This window comes from Silene latifolia, unplaced genomic scaffold (genome assembly GCF_048544455.1).
Source record: "Silene latifolia isolate original U9 population unplaced genomic scaffold, ASM4854445v1 scaffold_273, whole genome shotgun sequence".
NCBI lineage: Eukaryota > Viridiplantae > Streptophyta > Magnoliopsida > Caryophyllales > Caryophyllaceae > Silene > Silene latifolia.
This window is the reverse complement of record NW_027413215.1, coordinates 175,738-198,035: the sequence shown is the minus strand read 5'-3', so window position 1 is coordinate 198,035 and position 22,298 is coordinate 175,738. Positions and strand designations below refer to the sequence as shown.

At 36.0% G+C, this 22,298-nt stretch overlaps 2 protein-coding genes across 2 annotated transcripts; both read left to right on the top strand.

Moving 5' to 3' along the window:
* Positions 1-3,286: 3,286 nt before the first annotated feature.
* LOC141639086 (protein FAR1-RELATED SEQUENCE 5-like) lies at positions 3,287-4,763 on the top strand. Its single transcript, XM_074448276.1, has 2 exons — positions 3,287-3,293; positions 3,784-4,763. Exons 1-2 carry the CDS (start codon positions 3,287-3,289, stop codon positions 4,761-4,763), a joined length of 987 nt encoding a protein of 328 aa, XP_074304377.1.
* Positions 4,764-4,832: 69 nt separating this feature from the next.
* LOC141639085 (protein FAR1-RELATED SEQUENCE 5-like) lies at positions 4,833-5,642 on the top strand. The gene is made up of 2 exons (XM_074448275.1): positions 4,833-5,348; positions 5,445-5,642. Exons 1-2 carry the CDS (start codon positions 4,833-4,835, stop codon positions 5,640-5,642), a joined length of 714 nt encoding a protein of 237 aa, XP_074304376.1.
* Positions 5,643-22,298: the final 16,656 nt, after the last annotated feature.

Here is a 22,298-nt window from a genome sequence, read left to right as displayed (position 1 = left end):
TTTTGCTATTATAACACGTTCTAAGTAATTGTGATTTCATGACATATATAAGGATTGAATTTTTTAAATTTGTTATTAAAGATCCAATCTTTTAAATCTGTTTCTTGTTTTTTAAAGATTCAATTTTCCTAATTATGCCATTAAAGTTTCAGTTTTTTTAAATATTATTTTGATAATATCCCATGATTAAATTTAGATCTAGAAAATTAGAGAATTTTTAAACTTTAGAAGTATATTTGAATTCGGTTGTTTTTTTTTTTCCAATAATTAAAGCATTTTGATTTCATATGTTTTATGGTAGTTTTTTTTATTTTAAATAAATAATGGCTATTCAAATTACCATTTTTTTGCCCCAGTATTCACTAATAAGTAATCTTTCAATTCAAGAATAAACATTTGAATAAGATTAATTAGAATAAGAATTGAGTTGAATAGAGAGGGTAATTAATTGGCACAAAAAACATGGGAGGACCCATAAGATTATATTATTAAAACTCATCGACCAATGAGAAGCCAAAGAAAAACTTAACTTTTATACTATGTAGATTGTCAAACTAGTGTCCATGTAAGATTGGGAATGCCAAACCAAAAGACCATCATCCAAGACCTCAGCTTCTTTACAGCATCACCACAACAGCAACCCCCTTATTCCTCTTCTCCCTCGTCGCACTACCATGATCACAACTAACCTCGCTGGCGACCTCCAGTCCTTCACAGTTCGCGCGAACCACCGCTACCTCCTTCATCGCAAAAACCATCCGTTTCATCAGCGCATCAAATTTATTGCCACCATTTCTATCCCATCGGCAGGCTCGACATTACACTATCACGTTCATAGCTTAGAACGCTGGCACACAAACGCTTTCAAATTACGCTGTCAACGAATGTGTCGATCCTTGCTTTCAGTGTTTGGGTCGATCTCAAGTCCACCGTTATCACCGCCAACGACGTCGGGGTCTGCCACCGTTACAAACGCCGGCATCGAATACCGTTATTAATACTGCGGTGCATCGCCATCATCTTTACGAGTCACCTCTCCAATTGTCATCTCCACCAAACTACTTTCCATTATACTTCGTACTAGGTAGTATCCCGCACCTCGTGCGGCATGTTTTAAAATTTAATTATTATATTTGAAGAAAAATAACATAATTTATATATGACCTTTAATATTTTACTTATAAGTAAAAATAAATTAATTTTTCTCATTTAATTTTTTTAGGTTTATTTTCAATATTTTAAAATAAAATACATATAATTTTAATTAAAACTAATAAGTGATAATTAATTATGCTGATCAAAATTTTATAAATTATTTTGTGACTGATCAAGTATCACATTAATTAAAATAAAGTTTATTCAAATAATGCAACAATCAACATTAAGTTCTCAAATTATATCATTTCACAACACGTTACATTCCTAATCAATTAATATTTGTTCAAAATGATGTGAATTATAATTTCATGTAATTTTTTTTTTTATGTATAACGTGTCATATTTATGTATCAAACATATAGAGTTCAAACTCAACTTATTCAAATGTTTTGATTGTGTTTTGTATCTGTTATGTATCAAACATATCTATAAAAATTGCACCTTTTGTATTTTTAAACAATTATATATAAATGATGTTTAAGAGTTTACCTGTAAATAAGTTAGGTTAAACTTTCTCAAATAATATTTTTTGAGGTTTAACTTTAAAGTATTTAAAATATAATATATAAAATATTTAACTAAAAGTAATATTTAGCTAGTCATAATCAATATTTATACTTGACGTATACGTATTTTAATTGAAGATATTAAAGAAACATGTAACGTTTTTTTTTCTGCTTTTTCATGTATTTTATAATATTATCTTATTTAATAATCATTACTTTTGTTTTGATTATTCAAATGCATTTGCGATCACTGTGTACATATATACTCATACACATACTTGTTATCACACTATTTAAACCTAACAAAATCTCATATGTATTCAATTTCTCGAAATATAATTTTTTTTATTCCCCATATAAAAACTTAATTATCTCTTAGTCGTTTTCTTTAAGTTATGTTTTTAAGAAATACAATGACTCTTTCAAAAAATATTATTCTTAGCATTTAATGGACTAAGTTTTATAACTTTCTCAAAATCTCTTTTTACGTAAATATAAAATATTATGAGACACTCACTTTAATCATCTCTACAAATCAAAATATTTCAATAAATATAATGAAAATTATACTCAATTTGAAGCATTTTTCACAATAAATGTAACTATTTACATTTTAGAATTTTTATCAAAATAATCTTTTAGTCAAATCACCGTAATTATTTAACGCAATTTTATAATAAAATTTATTAAGTTATAATTAATATTTTGCTGAGATTTATACGCATTTATTATGTTTATATTTAATGTTCAGCTGTAATTAATACTTGTATTTAAAGCTGGGTTGACACGTGGCGCATCAACAATATATATGTATATATATATATATATATATATATATATATATATATATATATATATATATATATATATATATATATATATATATATATATATATATATATATAGGAATGGGATCATGTGAGTATTAGTTATATATTTGAGGATTGAGGATTAATACTATGATAGGTATTTAGGGTGGAAACAAGGAAGGGCAAATTAGTAATTTAACAGCTGCCTATATAAACTATGTTTTACATCAATACCGTTATTTCCTCCTTTCAAATTCTCTCTCTACTGTAGCTGCTTCTCCCTTCAATTTCTCTCTCTACTGTTGCTTCTTCCTCCATTGTTGAGCTCGAAAACCCTAGAATTTAGGCGTCATCTCCGTTTTTCGTCGTCATTCTTCACAATTATCATATTATTCCAATTAGTTCGTTTGTTCAGGTACGTAATTGGCGTTTTTCGTCCCTAAATTTCGAATACGTCCTAACATTACTCTGTTTGTTCTTCTTTCCTTTTTATAATTTGAATTTCATCTTGCTTTTGTTTGTTATTTTCAATTTAATTTTGTGTTTCCTCAAATTCGGTACGTTTTTTGTTTTATTTCCAGGTTTTGCTGCTCATTCTTCACAATTATCATATTATTTCAATCATTTCCTTTGTTCAGGTACGTAATTGCCGTTTTTCGTCCTTATGTTTCGCCTTCGTTCTTATCTTAGTCTGCTTGTTCTTATTTATTTGTTATTTTCAATTTAATTTTGTGCTTCTTTAAAATTCGGCTCGTTTTTGTTTGATTTCAAGGTTTTCGTGCTCAAATCTCTGCGTCTTCAATCTTCATTGTGATGTCTGGTATGTTATTCTTCTTAATTTTGTACTTTCAGCGTATTCTGAAATCTCTGCGTATTCTCTCTTTATTTTGTACTTTCAGCTTTCAATCACATGTTCGTCATACTTTTGGTACATATTTTTTTGTTCATTGACGTTCTTATTTTTCTCAATATGTGATATTGTTTTCTACACCTGGTGATATTGTTTATGTTGATATGTACATTGTATATTCACGTTTGTGATATTGTTTTTCAACTTCATGTGTGATATTTGTTCCAGAGTACGTGATATTGTTTTCCTGAATATGTGATATTGTCCAGGCACCTGTGTGATATTTTTCCTGCAACATTGTTTGTGATATCGTTTTCCATCTTCATATGTGATATTTTCCCAGACAACGTGATATTGTTTCCCTAGATAGGTGATATTGTTCAGCCACTTGTGTGATTTTGTTTTCGTCCATATCTTTTACACTTTTTCTTGTTATCTTACCTTTCACTTTTCTTGCCAGATCCTACAAGTAATGTAACCTCTTCTTCCTGTAATGATCTTCATGTCTCTGCCATTACCTCTAAAGATAGTAATGATATTGTTGAGTCTTCACTTACTTCTACTCTTCTGATTGAACCACCTGATGCATCTAGTTCTACTCCACATGTTGAACAACATTCTGTTCCTTCTCGTGTGCATCAACTACTTTTGGACTCCACACCTGGTGGTAGTGAATTGTGGACAAGGAATGTTGCACCTGAATTTAAACCTTATATTGGCCAGTTGTTTGGGACGTTGGAAGAAGCTATTAGTTTTTATGATGTTTATGTAGAAGCATGTGGTTTTGAACCTAGGAAGTCTTCTCAAAAAAGGTCTGTTTCTGGTGATGTGAAGTATAAATTTGTAGTTTGCAACCGTGAAGGTTTTAGAGATCGTAAGAGGAAGGCTACTGTTTTAGATAGTGGAAAGGAGCAGGCAACTCCCAGGCCTTTTGATATCAGGAACACTAAATTAACTAGGATTGGTTGTACTGCTATGATTGAGTTTCGCTATAATGGGGATGGTTATGTTGTTTTTCAGTTTCGTGAGTGGCATAATCACCGTCTTTGTTCACTTAGAAATCGCAGCTTTCAAAAAAAACACAGGCACCTCCATCTTTATCATAAAAAGACAATTATTGATCATTCAAGGGTTAATCAAGGGCCAACAAGGGCATTTAGAAATGTCAAGGAATATGTAGATGGCTATGAGAATGTTGGAGCTCAACTTGTTGATTTTAAGAATTTTGGAAGGGATATCAAATGTTTCATAGGAGACCGGGATGCTCAACTGTTTGTTAACTATTTTGAGGATAAACGTGATACCACTGAAGGTTTTTACTTTGCTTATGAGGTGGATTCTGGTAAATGCTTGGTTCGTGCCTTTTGGTGTGATGCAGAGTCTCGTAGAAACTATGCTTTGTTTGGTGATTACATCACTTACGATCCAACTTACAAGTAATAAGTATTGTATGCTTTTCACTCATTTCTTGGCGTAGACCACCACAAAAGGTCGATTACTTTTTGCTTCATGTTGCTATTTCATGAGGATGAAGATTCGTTCACATGGGTCTTTCAAAAGTTCCTTGATGCTATGGGACAGCGAGAGCCACACTGTATAATAACTGATCAGTGTGCTGGAATAAAGCTGGGTTTGCGTGCTGTCTTCAAACATGCTAAGCGCAGATATTGCATGTGGCATATCATGCAAAAGGTTACTGATAAGGTTGGGCCTGCAATTTCGAGAGAGACTGATTTTGTCAGCCGTTTGAATGCTATTGTTTGGGATGCTGAGTTAGAACCTCTTGAATTTGAAGAAAAGTGGTGTCAGTTGGTCAATGAGCATAATCTTGATGGTAATTCCTGGTTGTCAACCATGTTTAGAAAAAGGAGGAAATGGATCCCAGCTTATTTTCGTGATGTTCCTATGGGTTGTCTATTACGAACAACTCAACGTTCTGATAGTCAGAATAATTTTTTCAAGCGTTTTGAAAATGCACATGGTACACTTGTTGAATTCTTGATGCGGTTTCAAAGTGCCATTGATGTACAAATACCATACTCAAAAACAACTTGATAGAGACGATGATTGTACTCTTCCACAATTAGCGACTTCTCTTAAGTTGAAGCTCATGCTTCCAAGGTTTATACAAATGTCGCTTTCGTTTTTCAAGTAGAAGCTTCTTCTTCTATTTGTTCCCTTAGTGTTGGTGGCTTCACACCACCTGCAAACGGTGTAGAATTAATTGGTATTGCTGATGCCAAAACACAGAAGACCTACCAAGTCGTCTACAATTCTCTAACGAATGACGCTGAATGTTCTTGCAAGTTGTTCAACTAGAAGGGTATTATTTGTAGACACATTATCTGGGTTTACTCGGAAAAAAGTCCACACTTTGCCCGATAAATACATTCTTATGCGGTGGACCAAGAATGCACATAAGATCCCTCTTTATGGTCCACATGGTGAGTTAATCGAGGATTTTGATGCCACTGATTTACGAAAGATGGAAATGTGCAAGTTATGGTCAGAGTTCTACGCGACCATCAGTGTGCTCAAGAATGTGCCTACGAAGGAGATCACTGATCTTGTTGACACCCTTAAACAATTCAGGGTGAAACTCAATCCGCAATCAGAGTCAATGACCAAAGAGCAGGAGTTGGAGATGCTTCTCGGGTGCAGTTCCTCAACTGAGGTGAGGATTTTACCACCTCGTCGGGGCAAAGAACAAGGGTAGCGGGAAGAGAATGATCTCCAAAAAGCAACAATGCATAGCTAAAGCGGAGAAGCCTAAAAGGCTTTGTCGTAATTGCAAACAAATGGCTCACCATGATAAACGTAACTGTCCTAATGCTTTTGTACCTGATGCCGACAATAAGGTATGTTCACCATGAACAGTCTATGTATGAAACTTTTTATCTATGCTGTATGGTCACGAGTCAGAAACAATACCATATGTTATTTAAAATAATATCACATCTTATGCTAAACAGTATCACTATTTGACGATACCAGAATGTGATATTATTTGAGGATAACAGAATGTGTCAACACATCTGTCTTAACTTTCTTTTATATTTTCCTGGTAATTTAAGAAACAATACCACATACTGTTAGAAATAATATCACACTTTTGTAGTACACAGTATCACTGCTTGAGGGTAACAGAATGTGATATTGTTTGTAATTGTTCTGAGATAGAAACAATATCACACTTCATTTGAAATAATATCACTCCTTATATAAAGTAATATCATTGTTTCACCTTTTTGTGTTTTCAGGGTAGTTCAGATGAGGATGATGCTGATGATGGTTGATCGGTCGAAGGAGTTTTTGTTGATGGCGTTCATTAATTATAGCAGCAGCAAATAGACGCCATTCTATATGACTAGTATATTAATATAGCCTACAACATTCATTAAAGTATAGATTATACTTTATTTTTAATAGAAAGTACTCGTACTCGGATAGTATTTGATTATTTTATTTGTCTCAGTTGTCTTGTTTTTGTATTTTGTGATACTTTTGAGAAACAATATCACACCTTACATTTATATATTTCACATCTTACTCTAAACAAAGATATCACTACATCAGGAGTATTATATATGCCTTTTGCTTTAAGATTTTCACATCTTGTGTTTTGTGTGTTGTCAAAATATGGCAGTTCATAATATGGCAGTTTTCTAACACAATATCAACTTGTGTACACAACAATATCACAACATAGTGAAAACAATATCAACGTAAGACTTAAACTAACATATTCATATTGTGATATTGTTTATACATTCAAGTGATATTGTTTAACATACTGTGCGATACTCAGAAGCAATATCAACCTGTGTACACAACAATATCACAACATTCTAAAAACAATATTAACGTGAGATTTAACAATCCATATCCATAGTGATATTTGAAAGTAAACAAAGTGTGGTATTGTTTTAGCCTGTGTGATATTGAGAAGCAATATCACAAAGAACTATTACACAATATCACACCAAACGTGAAATAATATCACACTTTAGCATCGCTTAGATGACATCCAAAATAAGCATCAATACTTTACCATTATAAAAAGTTACCATTAAATTCGTTTTTAGTTTAATTAGCATCAATTTTGTACTACCATTACATAGCCTTTACTTTAATTACAACTTCGTTCTAATAAATATAGTAGTCCTAATTCCTTCCTCTTCCTCTCCCGCGGTTCTTCGGATTTGCAACGGTCTTAATCCTACCACGTTTGTATGTTACTGCGGGCTCGTTCCTACGATCTTGACATCTTTTCCTAATCGCTCCTCTGTAAAGCATATCCATACCAACAGTCATTTATTATTTCTGGACACCTTTGTCATAATTACTATCTATCTTTTTGTATATACAACTGTAAATTTTTTTTACCTTTTCCTAGGAGATTGCCGAAGAATTGGCAATTCTGTGTTAATAATCGGTTTCTTAGTACAATCCTCCTTTCTTGTTTCCGAACATCTTCTTTATTTGCCTCCTCCACAACAACATCGCATTCTCTTTTGTTTGAACTTCGCCATTGGTACTTCCTCTTTCGCTTCCCTTTCGCCTTTTCGTTGTTCTTCCTCTCGTTGCTTCAATGTCTTCCATATTTCATCCTTCCCATCTAAAAATTCTTTTACTTTTTCGATCAAAGGTGTTCTGTTCTCATTTATGTCGCTAAAAGCAATGTCTGCTTTGCCATTTCTAGCCGATAGTATCGCCTATACACTTTTTGGTTCAGGTCGGCTTCAAACATTACACCCTCATATCGAATCATGTGCATCATTAAGAAGTTCCCAGACTCAGTATTGTTCATCTCTGTCTTTTGCCAAGGGAAGTTGGTGTTGACAACATCAAACGTTATTATATCATCTGCTCTTTCCACTTTCTTCTTTGCTAAGTAGTCACTCATGTGCTCCGCCTACAATATTACGGTTCACCATTAGTAATAATTTCACAAACACAGAAAATCCATTATTTCAATGTTACTATACAACAATACTTTAAAGAACTATCAATTAATCATACCACCAAATCTGCAACTTTGTGTATTTGTGTTTGCTCCCAGTCGGGGTACTCTGTGTTGTCCAGCACTTCCACTGTCTCGGTTTTGAAATTTATACAAACACAGAAATAATGCTCTTTCCATACCATTGGAATAAAAACCAGATCTGCTTGCAGGTTACAGGGAACTGTGTTTCTTCTAATGAATTCGTCCCATTCTTCAAACATCTTTTCTTTAATCAATTCCCTGTCTCCAGCTCCTTCGGTTTTAATTTCCTGTTTTGAATATATATGTTACAAGTCCTATTTTTGTTTTAAAGAGTGATTATATTTAAACAAACTAAATGGACAGCTTACCATGTGTCGAATCCCAAAAAACATCACACTTGTTTCACATTTTTCTGTGTGCTCAATATGGTTCAGAATGAGGGACCAACATTCAATCACATTGCTACTGACATGCTCATTTGGAAGCAATGACAATATATCGTTTCTGACAAGATATTGATCATTACTGAATTTGGCAACCACCTCACTGCTCCAAACATTAACACAAACCAAATTAAAATAGTGCACACAATATCACACTTCTCTAAAAACAATATCACATCCCTTAAGAAACAAAGATCACAAAAATAGCAGTTATGATAAAATAAAAGTACCATCAAATTTAAATAGTGCAAACAATATCACACTACTCTGAAAACAATATCACACTCTTCAAGAAACAGTATCACAGAAACATACTCTAATGGGAAACTGTGGTCGTCCAATAGGCAGTAGTCAAGCACTTGTTTCCTCATTGTCAACATTTTTGCACACAGTGATTTGTTAGCCTTCATAAACCTTGAGACGACCTCCACGTTAGAATCTGCCACACCACAGTTGTATGTGCTACCAAGGCCATCTGATTTCCCCCTCCTACTGCTTCCCACCACACTGGCAGAACCATCTTCTACCACACCTACAAAAATATTTATTTTTGTTATTTGAATATATAATGCTTATATATAATTAAAATAAGTCAGTGTTGAAGAAAATAACCTGTTTTTTTTTGTACAGGAGTTTGAACATTCTTTTTCCCACCTTTCCCTCTCTTTCTTTTGCTTGCTGCTTTCCTCTTTGCTACTAATTTAGGCAACAGTGTCCCTTTGATTGCATTAAGGTTTGTAACCTTCCTCAGAACCTGACTCCTAAATTTATTTAAATCGCTCAACACAAGCGTTGCCGCAATCTCCCCCCGTAAACCGCCTCTTCTTTTGATCGTCCAGTTCACATTTAAAATCTTCACCCACAAAAAACATCATGTGGAACATCATGAATAATCCACAATCCAGGTTCAACTCTTTTGTTTGCCAATCAAAGGCGACATTTGTCAAAGACATAGTCCTGTACTTTCGCCCCACTTGCATAACCTTTATTGTTGAGGTAGTGCCCGTAAACAAATGTGACTCTCCCTGTTTATGTTTATAGAAAATACCTATCAAATTTCATTCTTTAGCTAACAAAAGCATTATATCCTTAGTTCTTATTTTTAAATATAGTACTTACAGTTAAATGAGCAAGGTGTACATGCTCCTCGTCCTCAAAATGATCATAATCTCGGTTGTCCAAGTAGAACATTTTTTCCCTCTTCTTGCATGTCAATACAGACGCAAATGTAGTGGTCTTGATATAGCAAAGGTATGAACACCTATAGAAATATTTTATAGAAAATAACACTGTCATTCACAGACCATAGCATACAATATCACAAGTACTTAGTAACAATATCACATAATATATAATACAATATCACAACTAAAATAGCTACCTGATTTAAGAAACAATTTCAATAGTTACTTCGACAATATCGATAATTAACTTAACAATATTAGATAATTAACTTAACAAAGATTTCGAACTAAAAGTACTTTTAAATTCTTACCATATCCGAATTTAAATTCAAAGGGTCATTTATATTGATTTGACCACGTATCCCATGTCCTCCATACGTCTTCCTTCGATCTTGTCAGTTCATCAACATTTTCTTCATCTACCAATAAGATTTCTCCATACCACCCTGTTTGTTTATAACGAAATTGATTAGTCGTGTTGATAGATTTTTCCACGTAATTTAAAACACAAGGAACACATGAGGTTTATGTTTTCCATACCGAGTGGGCAAGGCCATAGAAAATCCTTGTGGGTCTGTTGTTGTCTTTTGGCGCCATTTCAAACTGATTGAGCAATATTGCCCATGCCTCAATAACCACCGCTTCTATTTTAGTGTCGTGCAACAAAGACTCAATATCGCTCTTTGGTATGTTATGGTAAATACCAAAGTCACAGACAATCTCCCTGTACCATTTTCCAAAAAAAATTAGCATATTAGTTTTTAAATTATTTTTATGTAATAGATTAATTAATTTCTTATTTTCAAAAAATAAACTTACGTCTTCTTAATCGCATGATCTGTAAGGAAGCAATAATCCATTACTTCCTTCCGACGCTTCAAGACAGTCTTAAATAATTGGTCCTGTCTGAACATGAAATCTGAGACAAGTGCAGCATCCCTGTCTGGTAAACCACAGTCCATAGTACACCCCAAATTATGAGGTACCATATCTCGCCGATTCGTATTTTGTTCATGTTGTCTGCGTGCAACAAATAGTCATTGATGCTCCACGTTCTCTCTGTTTGCAAATCGAACATTTGGAAGAACCTCCTTCTTATGAGACCCCACACTTTTATCATCATTTTTCTCCCCACCTCTTTTCCGGACTCCACGTTCTTATTATTCAGGTCCTCAACATCTTTTCCAAATCCCTCCTTAACATTTGTTACGTCCTCAACATTTCTTTGTCTTCCCATCCCTTTTTACGGCCTCCTCATTCATTTCCTGAACCTTCTCAACAGTCTTGGTCCCTTCTAAACTAACATTGATTACACCTTCATCAAGCTGTGTCAACACATCTGTCTCCTCATTTATTTTTCCACACTGTTTTTCACCGTCTTCTTCATTTAGTGTATCACGATTCAACTCTTCAACGGGACTTCCTACTCCTACACCAATACTGGATATAACATCATTCAATTTTGAATTCATGTCATTATCCAGTCCATCATCTTCGTCTTCATCATCACCACTGTCCAAGTTAGTAACATCATTAATATCATCATCCTGTTGTTTGTCATCACATTCCAAGTCATCATCACTGTTCTGTAGATCTTTATCTGTACATCCACCGTATTTTGTGTTCAATTCCTTGTACTGCACTTTCAACATTTCAGTCCAAACATCAAATGCTGGCATCCCTTCTTTTGCTTTCTTCATTTCATATGACCTCGCTATCAACATGTCCACCAAGTTATGATACCCAACATCTTTCATGAAAGGCAGCGTTTGAGTCTCTGTTGTACTCTTTTCAGGATTCCCAATTTCTTCTTCAGCAGCAGCATGTTCTTTAGGATCAACATCTTCCGCACCATCTACCTTCGCACCAGATTGTGTAGATGTAGTTGCTTCACCCATTGAACTCTTTGCTTTCATAGTGATCAGTTTTCTCATGTTACGTACATACCTACCTATGAATAATTCATTGTCCCTCTTCATACGTAGATAAATTTCATGAGCACGCTGCCAAATTACAAAATAAATATATTAAACACTAAAATACACTCTTTGATAATAAGAAGAAATGACACAATAATAAGGTTATTTAATATCAACTTTCATAACAATATCACAGCCTATTACAAATAATATCACACTAGTGGAAAAACAATATCATAACAATTTATAAATCAATATCACAACAATCTGTTATTCAATATCATTTTCTTTTCTAAACAATATCACAATTATCAATTAAGAATATCACAATATCATACAATATATCAAACAATATCATATCTAAAATAATTATCAGAGCAAATGCTTTTATTCAATATCAATATCATAATAATATCACAAATAGACTCAAAACAATATCACACTAGTTCAAAAACAATATCACAATAATATTTTAATATCATAGCTAAAATAATTATCAGTCATTAGTGCTTACATCCATTGCCCTTGCTCTGATTTGTTCATCAGTTTCAACACCACTAGGCAACTTCACCATCATATACCCCTCTTTTGTTTCCACTTCACTTCATGATCGACGTCCGAGTCGAATATCTCTGGAGCTGCCAAGAATATGGTGTCTTTTTAGGGACTTCTTGTTGCTTTGACAGATGGGGTATCAATCTTTGATATTGGAGCATTCCCCAAAGATCCTGTTTTTTTCTCATCATCCACTCTCTTTGACAATTTTTTATCGTCCCAATGTTGGATGAGTGGTAAAGTGTGTTCCAAAACATCACCCTTGAAATCAAACCTATGCATATATGCTAGCATAATAACTATTACGCATCCACTAACAGTTGACTTTCCCCCTTCTTTGAACACCCTAACACTTCTAACCATTTCCTCAAATACGTATTCACACCAATCAAATTGGCTTATCCTTGTCACATGCTCAACAGCCTTTACCAGTTTCAAATCCAGAGATTTATTTGAAGACGGTGCTAGGAAAATAGACATGCTGTAAATTACAAACATTCTTTTAAATTCATCCCCAAATCATTACATTCCATCGGTCTTTCATGCACATCTTTGACCATAATTGAGCTGAAGTACTCTCCAATCCAAACTTTGCCCTCCATGCATTTTTCAGCTTTGTGTCTGTCACAGCAGTGGTGTTTCCCATGTGAGCGACTGTAACACCCCCATACTCCAAGTGCCTTACCAGGACCACTCAGGTATAAGGATGCCACCATCTCGGTTACCCGAGGCATGATAATCATAAGACAATGAAGAAACATACTTTATTAAATAAGTTTAAGTGATTACATTATAAAACCAAAGCTAACAAAAGGAATTACAAGGTTCTCATACGGTCTACAGCTAAAACTATCAAAGCTACAAAACATCGTCTGACACAATGGAAGACTTCTAACTGCCACGTGATGACTCATCCCGGCTATCCCATACGCGTCATATATCACACTCGCTCAATAACCGCCACCACCCCGAATGGATCACCACAGTTTTTAAAACATTTAAACGGGGTCGATAATCACACAATTCAATACATATATCAACAATAAGATAAACAGACAAATGAATCACACACACACACACACATACCACCAACTCCCATCGTCTCAATACCGACCGTCCACCGGACCACCCGCCAGATGGGGGACCGCAGCCTGCCGTTCCCACCTAAGCCCCGCTCATCGTACGAGCGATAACCCTGTCCATTAATGTGCACATCCCCTTTCGTGGCGGGTTCCACGAAGGGCGAAACTAGGGCGTGAGATCACTCCCGCAAGTGACCCCACTCAGCCGAGAACGCATCTCGAGAACCATCACAAACACAACCACAATCACAATCACAATTACAATTACAATTATCACATCAATCAACTAACTACAGCACATCACCAATATCCCATTATGGGACTAATACTGAGTAGGAAATCCTACCTGGATAGCACAACACGCAGACGGTATCTACAGCTGTCTCAAAACGCCTCTTCTATGAACTCTCCTCCTACCATACAACACATAGATACTACTATTCAATTACTATTCATAAAAACCCCCAATTCCTAAATTAGGGTTTCACTAATCTTAACAAAACATTATATAAATTACATTAAAAGCTTACCCTCGACGCAAGGAATCCAACGACACAAACTACGATGCAAACCGACCGTCTGAACTCCGGGAATTGTCAAGAACGCGATTAGGAAGAAGACAAGTTGCTTTCTCTCTTAAACAGGTTTTAGGTTTTGTAAAAAGTGATTTAGAACAAAGACGAATTGGTTTAAATACCTTAATCGCGTAATTAACAAAACCCGAGAAAACTCCCCCGTAAAACCGGACACTCGATCGAGTACCCAAGGTACTCGATCGAGTACCCCCCTACTCGATCGAGTACCCCAGCTACTCGATCGAGTACCCAACAGGTCAGAAACTATTTTATTTCGCAACTTGTCCTTACTCGACAGAGTAAGGGCTACTCGATAGAGTACCCCAAGACTTATAAATACGGAGTATTACAGTCTTCCCTCCTTAAAAGGAACTTCGTCCCCGAAGTTCAACCCATACATAAAAACAACCATACTGACTCGACCAAGACACAACAACTTAGCTAAGGACTCGAGAACTCGACCGAACATAGAACATGAACTCTTAACCCCCATTCTACCAGCTATGTTTACTTCCACAACATGACTCACTATATCGTATCTACCACATATATATATCTTTCACGACACCAACTCCATACATAACCAACTACCATCCTCTAATGCTGCTAGCTCCATAATATCATCAACTATCAAATCCAATACCAAGACACTCATAGACATCAAACGGAATGTTACATTCCACCACCCTTAAAAGGAACTTCGTCCTCGAAGTTTACTCACACTCATAACCTCATCATCCAACTGTCAACACTAGTGAAATATTCTCACACTCCTAAACATCACGCTACTACAAGCACGGCCATGGCCTTTTTATAAGTATTGTCCACAAAACAAATCCCTCCTTTACGCTACGCTAACACTCTACTTCCAATTATATTACCGCATGCACCACCATGAAACTCTCTTTTATTGCATCCTACTCCTCTTAAGACAAATGTTACGTCCTCGTAACTCGCTAATACTAAACCCTTAGCTATATTATCTCATTATCCTCATCACCACATGTCAAAGATAACCGTCTATAAACCAAACACTCACCATTCTTATATCCAAGGCTCCCATACATAAACATTTCCCATTCCTCAACTCATTCGGCAGCGCACCTAACCTATACCATAAACTCGTAGCAAATCACCATACCCACTCTTCATTATTACTGCTAACAACATACCTCTCTACGTAAGGCGCTTATCTCCCAGAAGCATAACTCACGGTCCGCACTCGTTACGTACACGCACACTAGATCCTCAAGTTCTTTCTTTCATTACCGCAAAATTCATACACACTTAACATGACACTAATTTCCCCAACACCCTACACTCACTTTGTCTCATCAAAAGATTATGAACTACCCGCCGCTATCGATCATTACAACTCATGTTCCACGAATCATTTCCCATTACCATGTCTACCGATGTCTCATCTCAAAACAGGATCAAAGTTATCAGAATAACCTCTCACAACCGTGTCCCATCAACAGATTATCACTTTCCCATGACCACAACGAAACATATACAACTCTATTTCACATCATACTCTACCTCATTCCCGACTTTACCTGGTAAAGAAAACATGAATAAGCAAGACAACCGTCTATCAAAGACAAAACCGACACTCGCAGAGAGCAACATCAAACAAAACAACAATCTATGTATAATTGGTATGTACTTTCGAAACCCGAATCATGATCATCCCGCCTACTCTACCACAACCGGTGACGGCATCACAACACCGCCACCAACAACCACACCGTAGTGCGAAAGTACCCGCATCACAACACTAAATATCGTGCCCGGATCACCACCCGAGGCACCACCACCACATCGATAGCCATCACAACCGCATACAACTCCCACGATATCGACTTAGCATAACTCCTCGTACAAGAAAAACTTACTCAAATCCACTTTACTCAATCACAACGCAACATATTATATGAATAAACAGATAAGCATCTCATGAACATCATTTCTACCATTTCACGGAATACACGTGTGTTATAAATACACATAAAATTATAACTAGCCATGTCAAATTAATCAAGTTATTACCTTTTTGGATATCATTCAATTAAATTACCGTGTCCAACATATATATTACCGAACATTCATAAAATAGCTTTATAATTATCACACCGCACCACTTCTTGTGAGGTCAGAACCTCACACAAACATTTACACATATCATAGACCCGTAATCACAACCAACTAGTCAATCCTGACCACGTAAGTTACCACTCAACAAAGGTTACCTGCTGTCCGAGCTTAACTCTCATGCCCCTCATCACATTCTCCCATTCGCATCACCAGCACCTTCTGCCATACATAACCATACAGCTAACACTCATTATGAGAAACCACCTCCTAAGACTATGTCTTATACTTCCTGACAACCATACTTTTATCAATTCAGTCTTTACAAAATCAGCCTCTTTAGAATTGCCACTTTTCTAATATACACTTTCCCTTAACCACTAGTCAAAGACCATAACACTACCACTGTCCGGACATCAAACCTCTTCACTCATCTCTAAATATCATGATTTCTTTTCTATCTTTGGTTAACATCCCAAACAATGAACATCGAATCCATGAACAAAATTATCTCAACGTTCTTCCCAATATTTTCCTTAATTGAATCATCGTCCATTTCTCCACCAAAATCTCATATTATGCAGATATTCTTCTAACTTCTTACTTTCCTTAATTCCTCGAAACTCATTATCAATCATGTTGTCCTGAAACTCCTATATAACCTTCAGCTAACATCTTCGTGATACTATCACACATTTCGATGATTCCTTACCTTTACATCACATAACTCCGGTGAACATTTTCCTCAGCTTACTTTTATCCTTCTTTTCTCTTTACACTCAATAATACCAATTTAATAGCTCAACTCCTTATTAATTATATCTAACCCTTTTGTGCACCAATTACCTTCTCATCACTCCAAAACTCAAATCCCATTATTTTACATCGATATCATCTCCCTCTTTCTTACCACAAATATTCTCTTATTATGTCATCAATCACCCTTGCCACTAATACATCCATAGAATCAACGTTTACTGTTCAACAATTGCATCTCCCTTCTTACATCTCTAGAAATCAAAATTCCTTTCATATCGCCAATTACCCAAGGAACTCACACAGTAGTTTCATCTTTTAATAAACCTCCCAAACTCACTCACTGTCTATAAATACACCTCGCGACATGTCTCCACAAAGTTCACTATATATTACTCTTCTCAACCCCTTTAAACGAACTTTCACTACCTAAATCCATAACCCACACGACTCCTAACCATTTCCCTCCTTAACTCTTTACACATTTCAAGCTGCCACTATCCACATTCTTACTTTCAATCTTTTCATTCTCACGTTCATTATACTCACATCATCCCTTGTCTATATTCACTTATTTTTGCATTACTCAACACACAATCATATCACTCATCCCGTCTCGCAAAACGTGCGCCATGCCTCAATAAACTATACCAATCTTCCTTTTCTTTTTCCACCATCTATCATAATCACTCATAATTCATGTCCTCCCCACCGAACTCATACTCATCATAGTGCCACTCCTTACATCATAAGATTGGGTAACTTACGCTTCAGGACCAACACATACGTAAAACAATGCATAAAGAAGTAATACAACACCTTTGAATTAAACGTAATATGCAACGAATGTCAAAAGACAAACATACGACCCGAAATACGCATATGACCTGTACAGACCCCACTCGATCGAGTACCAGAACCTACTCGATCGAGTTGAGGCTACTCGATCGAGTGCCCAACATGCTCGATCGAGTGCCCCGACTCCGAACCCAAATAGACCTTCGATCTCGACTTACTCGACCGAGTAGCCCGGCTACTCGATCGAGTGACCCCATACTCGATCGAGTGCCCGAGGTACTCGATCGAGTGCCCAGAAACACGATTCTGGTCAAAATAACGACAAGTACCCACTCGCTCGAATCAAACCCACTCGATCGAGTCATGCAGACTCGTGAATACTACCCGCATGTTATCTCACATACCCTAACGTACTATGCATTCATTATTATTTCAACATTATGATTACAACTACGCATTCAAATCTGCGCGACTCCTCAAACAATCAACAAAATAATCTACTTCGTGTTATTAAGTGCCACGTTATAAACAACCATCATGCTTTTCATCCAATTCGTTATATAAAACACATATCATTGAACCTCTTCATGTTACTACTTATCAAAAGTCAAACATTACCACCTATCATGCTCATATAACATTCAACTTTCAATTATGTATTACACGCATGTTTTAAATTTTCATAACTTTTCATAACACAAACCACACCCATACACTACAAATCCTAATTCCATGTTGCTAATACAACAACATTACAAATCCACTTCATCACACATCATCATATACGAACTACTTTCTTTTTCTACCATATCATTCATCATTCTCATATACTTTTCCAACGATTCCAACCAACATGTCAACCAACTATCATGCAACATGCTTTCAACAAACCATATACAGCACAATTAACATACACGTCGCACATATACACACGGACTCCACGTTCCCATACCATGTGACTGGCTTAAGTATCATGGGGCCAAGATTTTGAAGTGAGGGCGCCTACTCACCCAAAACCTAGCATCAGCCGGGGCTCCCATTACACATACACCAGGTTCATTTTATTAGACTCCCTATGTTCATTATGTTCATTTGTTACAGGTTCCAAAATCGTCGCTCTGATACCATTTGTAACACCCCCATACTCCAAGTGCCTTACCAGGACCACTCAGGTATAAGGATGCCACCATCTCGGTTACCCGAGGCATGATAATCATAAGACAATGAAGAAACATACTTTATTAAATAAGTTTAAGTGATTACATTATAAAACCAAAGCTAACAAAAGGAATTACAAGGTTCTCATACGGTCTACAGCTAAAACTATCAAAGCTACTAGACTTCGTCGGACACAGCGGAAGACTTCTAACTGCCACGTGATGACTCATCCCAGCTATCCCATACGCGTCATATCACACTCGCTCAATAACCGCTCACCACCCCGAATGGATCACCACGTTTTAAAACATTTAAACGGGTCGACTAATCACACAATTCAATACATATATCAACAATAAGATAAACAGACAATTGAACTCACACACACACACACACATACCACCAACTCCCATCGTCTCAATACGACCGTCCACCGGACCGACCGCCGCCAGGGGGGACCGCAGCCGTTCCCACCTAAGCCCCGCTCATCGTACGAGCGATAACCCTGTCCATTAATGTGCACATCCCCTTTCGTGGCGGGTTCCACGAAGGGCGAAACTAGGGCGTGAGATCACTCCCGCAAGTGACCCCACTCAGCCGAGAACGCATCTCGAGAACCATCACAAACACAACCACAATCACAATCACAATTACAATTACAATCATCATATCAATCAACTAACTACAGCACATCACCAATATCCCATTATGGGACTAATACTGAGTAGGAAATCCTACCTGGATAGCACAACACGCAGACGGTATCTACAGCTGTCTCAAAACGCCTCTTCTATGAACTCTCCTCCTACCATACAACACATAGATACTACTATTCAATTACTATTCATAAAACCCCCAATTCCTAAATTAGGGTTTCACTAATCTTAACAAAACATTATATAAATTACATTAAAAGCTTACCCTCGACGCAAGGAATCCAACGACACAAACTACGATGCAAACCGACCGTCTGAACTCCGGGAATTGTCAAGAACGCGATTAGGAAGAAAACAAGTTGCTTTCTCTCTTAAACAGGTTTTAGGTTTTGTAAAAAGTGATTTAGAACAAAGACGAATTGGTTTAAATACCTTAATCGCGTAATTAACAAAACCCGAGAAAACTCCCCCGTAAACCGGACACTCGATCGAGTACCCAAGGTACTCGATCGAGTACCCCCTACTCGATCGAGTACCCCACTACTCGATCGAGTACCCAACAGTCGAAACTATTTTATTTCGCAACTTGCCCTTACTCGACAGAGTAAGGGCTACTCGATAGAGTACCCCAAGACTTATAAATACGGAGTATTACAGTCTTCCCTCCTTAAAAGGAACTTCGTCCCCGAAGTTCAACCCATACATAAAAACAACCATACTGACTCGACCAAGACACAACAACTTAGCTAAGGACTCGAGAACTCGACCGAACATAGAACATGAACTCTTAACCCCCATTCTACCAGCTATGTTTACTTCCACAACATGACTCACTATATCGTATCTACCACATATATATATCTTTCACGACACCAACTCCATACATAACCAACTACCATCCTCTAATGCTGCTAGCTCCATAATATCATCAACTATCAAATCCAATACCAAGACACTCATAGACATCAAACGGAATGTTACAGCGACGTCCACTTTCCGACCTTGTCGAGGAAGTTGAAATATGTCATGCACATCGTCTTTCGTCAACAGGAAATCAAATTTCTTTGTTTTGAACATGTTGCTTGTGTGATCAAATGCCTTCAGCAGCATTTTCAGAATTCCATGTGGAATTTTTGTTAGTTTCAACTCTAACAATCCACCAAAGCCAACATCAGAAACAGCCTTCCTTTGTTCTTCATTTAAGTTGGCAATCAACTCAACCAATTTTAGTGGCCTACATTTAGTTTGAAACGGTTGCACCTTCTTCTTTTTGACCTCAGGCTGCTCTACCTCTGCATCCTGTACCACCAATTCGGCATCTTTGTTTCTATCGCCTTTGATTTCTTTTTTGATGGTTGGCCCTTTTTTTTGTTGACGGGATGCTCCTCAATTTCATCCTCGTAACACCATTTCGTCGACTTTACTTTTATTTTCATTACCATTTTTTGACCTCTTGCTTGGTTGTTCAACCTCATCATTTTTTGATCTCCTCTTTCTCGTGTATGTTTTTTCAGGTTGTTTTGAAGTCATCAAGTCCATTCTCTTTGAATCAATATCACACTTCATTAGACATAATTTCACACCTTATTCAAAACAACATCACTATTGTATGTCACCGGTAATAAGTATTTTAAAAGGAGTATACGCTTTTGTATTTTTGTAAACACTATCAATAATAGAACTACACAAAATTCATGAAGATTCGGTACCACTAATATTCATTCAATATCGGACCATACAAGTAACAATATTACAAGTTTGTCTTCCTCATTGCCAACACATATATCAACGTTATTCATTGTCTTGAAGAAACTCTCAATTCATGGACCTCATTGTCAAACAAATTCAATTCAGTGTTATGAAATTGTACTCGTTCACATTTAACCAAACGTTTAACCCTAATTTTCGCGATTCAAACAATTTGCAACCGTTTTTTTGACAAATTCACAATTTCGAACTTTCAATTTCACAATCGAACAGTGTTCAAACGAATAATTAAACGGTTTATTATGTTAAACAGTTTTTAACCAGTTTTAACCCTAATTTTTCACAATTAAACAATGTCGAACTTTGAATATCACAAATAAACAATGGAACAGTGTTTAAACATAAATTTCTTCATTGAATATGTTAAAACCTATTCTTAATTGATAAAAACAAAGATCTAAATACTTATTTTGCATTTCGAACAATGTCGAACCCTAATTTTTCGCAATCGCACAATATTCAACGCTAATTTAGCGATTTAAAGAGGAAAATATGCAATTTCAATCAGAATAAAACCATTCAATTAACAACTACGAAGTTGTACAATTTTATGAAAATTATTGGAAATTAACGAAGTTTATCAATAATTTTGATACTTAAACTAACAAATACTCGATTTTAACAATGATTTCACTAAAATTGAAGTCCTCGAGAGAATTAAGACAGAAATTGTACCGATTTTCAAAGTGAAAATGCAATTGAATTGAACAATGATTAGTATTTTCCCGTAATTTGTTGTTGATTCGCGTTAATAATCGGGAATTTTAGTGGTTTTTTGAGTTTTTAGAGAGAGAAAGTGAGAAGTTGAAAAAAGCTTGCAAGTTATGAATTTCAAAAGGCGTGCGTGTCTGTTTTGTTACCTTTTTTTTACGTGATATTGTTTAGTTTAATGCGCGATATTGTATCCGTTACTCAATCCTCAAATATTTAGGGGTTCTCACCGGATCCCGACTCTATATATTTATATATATATATATATATATATATATATATATATATAT